Source organism: Octodon degus, unplaced genomic scaffold (assembly GCF_000260255.1).
Source record: "Octodon degus isolate 3935 unplaced genomic scaffold, OctDeg1.0 scaffold00027, whole genome shotgun sequence".
NCBI classification, from domain to species: domain Eukaryota; kingdom Metazoa; phylum Chordata; class Mammalia; order Rodentia; family Octodontidae; genus Octodon; species Octodon degus.
The window spans coordinates 522,860-532,947 of record NW_004524603.1 but is presented as its reverse complement, the minus strand read 5'-3'; the positions used below and the strand labels follow the sequence as shown (position 1 = coordinate 532,947).

The 10,088-nt window shown below is 44.4% G+C and overlaps 1 protein-coding gene across 1 annotated transcript in view; it reads right to left on the bottom strand.

The window, feature by feature from the left end:
- Window positions 1-952: 952 nt before the first annotated feature.
- Ncapg2 (non-SMC condensin II complex subunit G2) overlaps window positions 953-10,088 on the bottom strand; it is a 53,913-nt gene continuing 44,777 nt past the window's right edge. Inside the window, exons 25-28 of the mRNA XM_023712769.1 lie at window positions 6,403-6,506; window positions 5,246-5,346; window positions 4,197-4,296; window positions 953-1,380 (exon numbers count right to left, since the gene is read on the bottom strand). Of these exons, the coding sequence (XP_023568537.1) occupies window positions 1,329-1,380; window positions 4,197-4,296; window positions 5,246-5,346; window positions 6,403-6,506 (357 nt within the window). The 3' untranslated portion in view covers window positions 953-1,328. The remainder of the gene's footprint in view (window positions 1,381-4,196; window positions 4,297-5,245; window positions 5,347-6,402; window positions 6,507-10,088) is intronic.

Sequence of the window (10,088 nt, the reverse complement as noted above, 5' to 3'; positions counted from 1 at the left end):
TGGCTCGTGGGGGCATGCCTACAACTACAAAATCAGAGAGCTATTTCTATGCGGAAAGGGGAGAATGAATAACGGCAGAGGGACATTGACCTCCTCAGTTAACTGCATGAATTAGCACACCCCTTACCTAACAGCAACTCCAATGTATCCAGAGTGACAGAAATGTGTTCCCAGTGCAATGTCACACACCAACATAGAACACAGTTCAACTCACGAAAAAAATTGGAAGTTCAGAAAAGTCCTGTGATCAAAATTAACCAAACTGGGGCTGGCAAGATAGCTCAGTGGACTAAAGTGCTTGCTTGGGCAAGTGCAGGGACCCCAGTTTGATCCCCAGCAGCACATGCCACACCAGCCCTGCCCTAGGGTAAGCTGAACCAGACACTGAGTCCAGGTGTAGTGGTGCATACCTGTAAACCCAGAACTGAAGAGGCTGAAAGCAGAAAGGAACACCATGAGTCCAAACTGCGTAGTAAGACCCTGCAACAACCAAATACATTTTAAAAAATAAATTAACCAAACCAAGCTGCAGTAGTAATGCCCACCCCTTCTGTTTCTTAGTATACCCTGGAAAATCCTAAATGCTCCTAAGTACAGCAAGACCATTTCTTGTATCTCCTCAGGGACGTACAGGCAGGGAGCACTGGGGATTTTTTAACCTTCTTACTCGAAGGCTGAGGAAGATGAAATGAACATGAAGACCAGGCAGCACTAATCCCAATCTGTTCCAAGGTGTCTGCCGCCAAGACAACCCTGGTGCCTGCAGGGCAGGGAGAAGAGGTCATGGATGACAGTCACCAGCTCCAGCTGTGGTAGTGCTCAGTGGTCCCCCAGTGGAGCGCAGGCCCTGAACCACCACAGCCACCATGCAGGGTCCTGGGACAGCCCTGCCCCGCAGGAAAACCGGCTGACATCTAAATGACACACACAGATAGGCTGGCACGCTTTATTACTCACTGTCTGCAGGAAATATGTATATATATATATATATATATATATATATATATATGCTTATTAGGGATAAGCATATATATATATATATGCTTATATATATATATATATAAAGGGATTTTTAAAACAACCAGGCTTGTTGGTAAAACGTCTTTTTCTTCTCTACAGTGGATTTCATCACCACTGGCACCCAGAATCCTCTATATTATATATATTATCCTCACAGGTGCCGGGCAAACCTTTGGGAACATCTGAGTTCTTGGCTCATGCTTCACTTTCCATCCTACCCTATTATCAACATTAACAGCCAGAAAAACACACATTTTTACTTCTTGAGTTCTTTTCCCACTTCTACATATCCAAAGATGGGGGCTTGGTCAGGAATTCAGAAACTCTCCCAAAGTCCTCGTGGATGACTCATAAAGAAATCTGAAACACAAAGAAAAAAGGCTCAGCAAAAGGAAAAGTGGCAAAGTACACTATACAAAAGTACAGTGTAAATCTGGTGTGCCACCCGGCACATTTAAGAACAAAGCTGAAGTAATTTATGCTGACTTGTGTGAAGCAGATCCCAACCCACCTGAGAGAAGTCTGGCATGCTCCTTCAGGCGCCCATGGCATGGGCCACCCACCGGTGATGCCAAGTCAGTGAGCATTCTTCTCAGAAGACCCACAGCACAACGCATGCCCATCTTCCTTCCCTCCACCCTACCCTGAGCTGCTCTACCACACAAGGAAACACAACACAGAAGCATCTATATCACACAGTTTCTCATTTGAGAAACCTGACCTAAGTGCAGAACAAAATAAAAGACAGGCAATAGGAAACAGGGAGACAGGTCCTTTATAAATGGACAGGACCAGAAGGAAGGGCAGAGGAGGAACATGTAAAAAGAACTATGTTATGTTGTGGACATGTACCAGCTCCCCACAATGAATGTAATCTCGTTCTGCAAAGGGTACTGATGAAAACAAAGTTTGAAAAATAAAATGAGGTAAGTGAAACCTAGGTCACCCACCAGCATGGACAGAATGTTACGGGTTCACACTAACAACCTGCCCCTCCTTCCAACCCACCAAGCCCGGATAGGTCCTGTGTTCCCTTGCAGCATTTATTTTACTTCACTGAGGACAGTTTGCATGCAGAGCCGGTGCTGTGTTGCTGTTAAGGGTCTAAATACTGATTTACAAAGTGGTTCACTATCACTGTTTTTTTCTTACTGCCTCATAACTCTGGAATGACCCAAGGCATGCTGCCTGGTTAGCCTGTTCCCAAGACCCTCCTCAGAGATAATCTCCACATCTGTCTCTCTCCCAATCACTTACTCAGTAAGCTCTGACACCCACGGTGCGCTCACCCGTGCGAAGGACCTAAGGCCAGCACACAAGCTCAGCACTGCCATTTCAGACGGTTGTTATGAGACCAAGAGAAACTGGTGAAACTCACTGTGATCTCTTCAGTATCCCAATCTATCCCAACACAGATCCACCCGTAGTCAGCATAAGATAATCACTAAAGTCTTCTACCTTTCACTGTGCTTGCTTCTCATTCTTGTTTGCCACCATCCACTACTCAGCAGCTCCTGTGCTAGCCATCAATCTAGAAAAGTCCCAAGATCCTCTCGCCACCCCTGGATTTATAAGTTTTATCCAGAACTATTTAGGCTGTGTATGAGTGCATGCATGTGTGTCTGTTTAAATCCCTGCCATGCGTGCTTCAGTGAGAGGAATCTATGAGATCACAAATATGTGTAATAAAATGTACATGATGGTAACTATGAGATGATGGAGCCAAACACATGGAGAGAAAGCCCATATTCGTGGGCAGGAAGACTCAGTACTGTTAAGAAGATGTCGCTTCTTTTCAACTTTTCTACAGATTTACAGAATTCCAGTCAAAATCCCAGAAAATTATTATGTGTATATTGACAAATGTCTAAAGTTTATGTGACGAGGCAAAGACTCAGAATAGCCAATTCAGTACTGAAGTACAGTTAGAGGACTAACGTTACCCAATTTTAAGACTGCCTATAATGCCATCATAATCAAGACAGTGTGGTACTGGCAAAAGAACAGACAAGAGAGTCAATGGAGAAGAATAAAGAGCCCAGAATTAGACCAACATGAATACAGTCAACTATCACTGACAAAGAAGCAAAGGAATTTAGTGAAGCAATGATAGGCATTTCAACAAAGGACGCTGAAACAGCTATAAAAACCCTTGGAGTTGCGTAGGAGAAAAGCTTAGACTTTCACACTTTGGCCTTGGGTTAGTCACCCACTGCCTTCCTTAGCTCTCGGTGCACTGGACTCAGACTGAGCACAGACTTCTGACCTCTTATCAAAGAAGCTAAAACTGACTTCTGTGGTTCTGTAGCTTCCATAGGTAGCACATGGTGTGACTTCTCAGCCTCTGTAAGCACACGAACCAGTACATACACAGAGGCGTGCGCGCACGTGTACTGGTTCTAGGGGTTTAGGGGGAGGGAAGTCTGAGCAGACGGAGCACAGAGGATTACTGGGGCAGGTGAGCCACTCTGCGTGGTGCTACAGTGGTGGGTCTAGGTTATCACACATTTGTCCAAACACTTACAATATATGAAACCAGGTGTGAACTGTCATGTAAACAATATACTTTGGTAATAACGATGTTTGTCAGCTCATCACTTTGGTTTAGGATATCAATAGTAGGGGTTTGTGGACATACATGGAGGAGGAGATGTACAGAAAATCTCTATATCTTCATTTCAGTTTTGCTAGGAAGCTAAAAATGCTCTTATTAAACAAAAGGGCTGGCCTGAGAGCTCAGCAGATTAAAGCGCTTGCTCAGGAACATGCAGGGGCTGGGGGTTTGATCCCCGGCCTGCCGTGCCAGCCCCGTCCCCAGGGCACACTGAGACAGCGATCAAGACTGGGCATGGTGATGTGCACCTGTAATCCCAGTGCTTAGGAGGCTGAAAAACAGGAGGATTACTACAAGTCTGATCTGTGCAGTAAGACCCTGTAAATCCTGTACTAAATACCAAAGGAAAAAAAACCTCCAATGTGTAGTAACTAGGGCTCTACCATCAAGCTTTATCCCAAGACTAAAAGCAGTTTTATTCTTTGTGAAGATGGAATTAATAAGTAAGTTAAACAGAGATAGTTCTATCCTTACACCTGAGGCTCTAAGCAGCAGGTGAAACCGCAATCCCAAGCCACTCAGTTTCTGTGAGACCACAGCTGGAGGACGTCTTGCACTGTACCTTTCAAGGCTATCCTCTTCCAGAGTAATCTCCATGAACATTTTTAGCTTTCTGTAAACTGTGGCTGCAGCCTCCTTCACTTTTGAACTCCTGTGCTTACCTAGAAGAGCGTGTTGAAGACAGAGAAAACATCACCGCACACAGAAACAGACATGCTCTGTGGTGGGCAAGGGCCAACACCCCTACCTGTAAGGGGACCTCTACAGCCGACAAGAGCGACCCTAGGGTGCTGGGAAGGCCTATGAGAGCTCATGAGCTGTGAGTGCAGACCCAAAGGACGCACCCCAGACATGCCGTGGGGAGTCTTCTGTCCACGACAGTACACAGAACAACAGCTAGCAGAATCCTGAGTCACCCACCAGGGAGTGTGAGTGCCTGTTAAGGGCCAGGCGCTCCCCACCCCAAGGGCCAGGCATGCACTCCTGCCAGAGACCGCAACTCATTTCATGCAGCTCAGCTGGGCTGTAAGGCAGGATCCCCTCAGAAGTCTTCTTAGTGCCCAAACTGGGATTAGCAAGTTAGTATTACAGACAGGACGTTCCTAATCTGGAAACTCATAACCCAAAGTGTTCTAAAATCTAGAACTTTTTTGTCTATTTATATGAAGGATGCTCTAACATTTTTCTTTTTTTTATTTTTCTAACTTTTTGGTTATTTGCCCATGCTGGCCTCACTCTCATGGTGATACTCCTGCTTCAGCCTCCAGAGTAGTTGGCCCTAGACTGTACTGCTGTTCTCAGCCAGCAGGTCAACAAAAATTGGATTCTGAGCACACAGGGATGCTTAAATGCATCCCACAGCAGACAGTGAGAGGTGGACAGCAACTGAATGGAAGTCGAGTGGGAAGCTCATGCATACAGAGCCAGGCTGACAAAGGAAAGGAAACCCTGGCGGGCAGTACTATCTTCCGAGAGCACCAGGAGCTGGGCTGTAAAGGCTGTGGGGAGCCTGCCCTCGTGGGGAAGGGTCAACACGGGAGAGGAGGGTCTCTCTAGTGGGGCAAAGTACACCCAGCAACACCCGGAGCAAGCACAGAAAAGGTTACCAACCTTTGTTAATAACCAGAATAATGTGCAGAACGGCAGTAAGGCACACAATGCCTTCAATATCACCGGATGTCACGCATGCCTTTAGCTCACTCAGAAACGACCTGTAAAAATCAACAAATATCAGCAGTTGCTCCATGGTGCACACTTAACACAGGCAGGCTTACAACAGTCACAAGCTACCGTTAAGCAACACAAGAAAAGCAGCCAACAGGCCCTCTACTTTCACTTGCAGCAAGTCGAGCCACATAAGTGAGTCATTAAAATCAGAAGATGAGCTGGGTGTGTGATCCCATCTAAAGGTAGGGGGACCACAAGTTCAAGCCAAGCTGGGCAACTTAGCAAGAGTCTCATGTCAACATAAAGAATTAAAGAAAATAGTGGAGAGGCAGCTCAGTTGAAGGCCCTGGTTTTAAGCCCTGGACCACAAAAATAGATAAATGAAATAAAAATCTACGCAGTGCTAAAAAGAGACCAGGTATGAGCCCCTGCCTAGCAAGTACAAAGTCCGAGTTCCATCCCTATACCAAAAAAGAAAAAGAGAAAGAAAGAGGAACACTGTAGCCAGTGAGAAAAAGCTACTGTGTACATCCTCAAGCCCCCACCTCCCCACACACAAAGGCCAGTTTAATAAAAAAAAAAAAGAAAAAAAAAAAGGGGGTTGAAAAGTAACTCACAGCTACAAGCATTCTGAGTTTTCACAGATGTACCTGCTGCCAAGAAACTCCAGAGGTGTGGGCCTGCCGGCCATGCCTCATGCATCTGAGCCCTCATGTCCTCTTGTGCCACACCCTGGAGTCAGCTCAGGGGACACAGTAGGAAACAGTCGCAGTTATGCACAGAAGAGAACTGGCTACTGCTTAGCTTGGTGAAGTGTTCTCAAAGTACACAGCACTCAGTACCGTACCACAGTCACGTTTTTCCCCCACTTAACTGAATTTCAGTTAGGGTAGCATAACCAGAGATTAGATGAAAATCTTTTACAGAAAATTAGAGGTTTGTCTTGTGTAATTTAATGTAAATACTTTTATCACTGATAAGATGGAGGAACACATTTTCTGGAATATTTTTCTCAAAGAAAAAAGATGTACCTTTGAAAGCTTGAGAGTAAAAGGGAATCTGATGAGACAAAAAGTTTGGAATCATAAAGAGAAGATTACCTGACCACGTTGGAAGACTTCATGATTATTCCTATTATACACCTTGAAAACGGAGGAAGGTCAGACAGACAGTCCGGTGGGGTCAGCTCTTCTACATCAGAAACCTAAAGCAAGTTTCAAATCAGTAAATTATTAATTGAGTCTGAGTCAAATGTTTATTTTACATTGGTCTGGGTTTTCTTCTACACCTGACAAAGGCCTTCCAGAAACTGAAAAAGAATCAGTTTATTAAGCGTTGAAATATCTATAATAATTATGAATCATTTACAGAGCAGTCTCATCAGTGTGACAAAAATAAGACATGTCCCCCAGCAAGCCTTTGTCAAGGTCCAGCGATCTTCAATATCCGTATCACCTTCTGTGAAGAGCTTTTGGGCTAAGTGAATTCCGCATTTCCTCCTCCTCTGGTGGATGAGGATTTTCCCTCTCAGTGCAGCAGCCACAGCGTCATTTCTACAGCACAGCTGGGCCACCCCTGGCCTGGGAGCAAGCAGCGCCCACGGCACTCCTGCCTGCGCCCAGAGGGATGGAGCCCGCAGTGGAGTGCTGGGCCAGACCTCCTTAGAGGCGCCAATGATACTTTTACCATCGGCCACGTGAGGTTACACAAGTTGTCCAGCACTGGTTTCTCAGCAAGTGGCTCCTGGTCTGAATCCAGAACTCCCCTCCTAGCCAAGCTTATTGCCACTGTTCTCCACCTATAATTGCTGGGGTATGAAGAGGCCCATCTCATCCTGGATTTCTCCCTCATTATGTTTTTGCCTTATTCTTGGCTATCTTGAAGATTTCTTGTCAGAAAGACACTACATCTAACAAGCCCTCCCTGGATTTTCTCTGCTAGAGTTATAACACATATTTGAATATTAAAGATAATCATAGGCCGGGGAGATGGCTCAGTGGAATAAGCGCTTCCTGTGCAAGCGCAGGGGCCTGAGTTCAAACCTCGGTTCCGCCAAAAAAAGATAATCATAATTAGATACAAAATAGCACCATTTATCATTACACTGTGTTAATATTTCAATAAGCAGTAATAAACCAGGTATAGCATACACCTATAATCCCAGCACTCTGGGAAGGTGAGATGGGAGGATCAAAAGTTCAAGCCACGGGGCCGGGGAGATGGCTCAGTAGGATAAGCGCTTGACTGGCAAACGCAAGGATCTGAGTTCAATCCCTGGTTCCGCCAAAAAAAAAAAAAAAAAAAAAAAAAAAGCAGGGCTGGGGATATAGCTCTGTATCAAAGACCAAAATTAAATTATAAAATAAAAGCATAAAAAATTTAAGAGCCGGCCAAACAGCCCAGCGGATTAAAGCACCTATGTAGGCAGATTCAGGGGCCCAGAGTTCGATCCCCAGGCTGCCAAGCCAGCCCCGCCCCCAGAGGCGATTGAGACTGGGTGTGGTGGTGTGCACCTGTAATCCCAGCACTTGGGAGGCTGTAAACAGAGGATCACTATGAGTCCGATCTACGCAGTGAGCCCTGCAGACCCTGTCCTAAATAAAAAATTTAAAATGAAGTATAGTAAATATTATTTCTATGCAGAGAGACAAGACTATTGACTAATTTAAAAGTTAATAAAAATAGATCTTAATGTTTGAGGCAAGTCTAGAAGTGAAACCTATCATCACAGGAAGACAGGTGGAAGGATTCTAGTGGGAAGAATATTGTTACCAGATTCCTACAGGGTTACGTGGTGACACTGATTTCTGAAGGTAGAAGTGACAAGTGTAACAGAAATACACAAAAACTCCCATAAGAAAGTAATCCAAAGATTACACTAAGAATAACATAAAGTCAACAGAGAATATAAAGCAGCAAAAAACCTGACTCACCAAAGATGGTAGGAAATAACAACAAAAAAAGAGATACTAATAGAGCAGATGGGACTAAAGGAAACAAATGCTAGGATGATTGTCTTAAGTCTAAGCAAATTAGTAACCTCACTAAATCATACAGGCTTCAAGCACACCAAGTAAAAGCAGCAACTGTGAGATTGGAGTTTTTAAAAACCATTTGTATGGCATCTGGAAAAAACACTTTAAATATAAAGACAAGTAGAAGTGAAAAGACCCAAACAGACGTGCTAAGCAAACTCCAAGCATAAGAAAACCGGTGTGGCTATGAAATAATGAAAATGGACTTTATGATGAAAGCATTACAAGACACCAAGAGACGGATGTCGTAACCACAGGACAGTCAGTTGAACCTGCACCTGGTAACAATGCTTCCCAATACACGTAAGGAAAGCAAGCACAACAAATGAGAAGAGAGGCAAACCTATAATCACAGACCAAGCACACATAGGGTGGCAGGCATTGCTCCTGAGGAGCAAAACAGGGGGTGCCTCAGGGAGACAGGAGCACCCCAGCTACTCAGCAGCGTGGGGCTGTCACACCACTCAGCTCTGCGGCACAATATGAGGCACTGTGAAAAACAGACCAACTATCCCACGTGATCCACAGGGTTCCTGGAGAGCTGGGCAAGGCAGGTTCTAGCCAAGACATTAATGACATAATTTCACCTGCACAGCTCAATGGGATGAGTCACTCCTGATTTTATTCTGTGTCACCTAGTAATTACTTTCTTAAACTAGAAAACCTCCCTGAAAACTTGACAGAGGGCCTTAAATTTTACTTAATAATTCAGTACTTAGTAAACATCTTTTCAGTTACAATTTCGTTGCAAAGTTTACATAATTTTTATGGCCTACAAGGCTTGTGCTGTGTATCAATGTCTTGGTCAACAACACACTACAGGTAGAAGGTTCCAGAGTGTTTCACTTCTGACATCTATGTCAGCAACTACAGGGTATAGCACATCTCAATCACCCAGCAACACATCCCTAAGACATGTGCCAGTGGCTACGTGGCACACGACGATGTGCAAATGCATGGAGCTTGATGGTCCTCAGCTCTCAGGCATGACTCATACCTCCCAGGGCATCTTTCCAAGAAGGAAACGACATCTGAACCATTATGTAGCCGTGTCTTTTTACACCCTATAAACTCATAATTTCTGTATTAGTAATTGTCCCCCATCCAACTATAGTTATTTCTAAGAGAACAAAGCAATATGCAAGAAAGAATCATTTACTGAAATTGATATCAGAAATAAAAATCTATGCTGAGAAAAGGAAAAGAGAGAAAATAATACAGCAGGTAGAGATAAGAACTACTATATTCTGCTTACCACTATCTCACTTTTGTCACCAGGAAACAATCTTAAGGAATGAAACAGCTCAGGTGTGGTAGCACATGCTTATAATTCCAGCACTCTGGGAGGCTGAGGAAAGACTGAAAGCTCAAGCCAAGCTTGGGTAACTTACCCCGTGGTACCCTGCCTCAAAATAAAAGAACAAAAAGGGAGGATGTAACTCAGTGTGAAGATCCTAGATTCAAGGCCTAATACCACCACCACCACCACCACCACCACCACCACTAAAAAGAGACCAATTCATTCAGACCTCTTAATGTCCAACCTTTGGGGCTGCATGGGCCACACAGAGGGAAGAGAAATTGTCTTAAGCTGCACATTAATTAATTAAGAAACACAGACTGGGCATGGTGGCATGCACCTGTAATCCCAGTGCTTGGGAGGCTATAAACAGAAGGATCAACATGAGTCCAGTCTATGTAGTGAAACCCTGTAGACCCTGTACTAAATACATTAAAGAGAGAGACACACA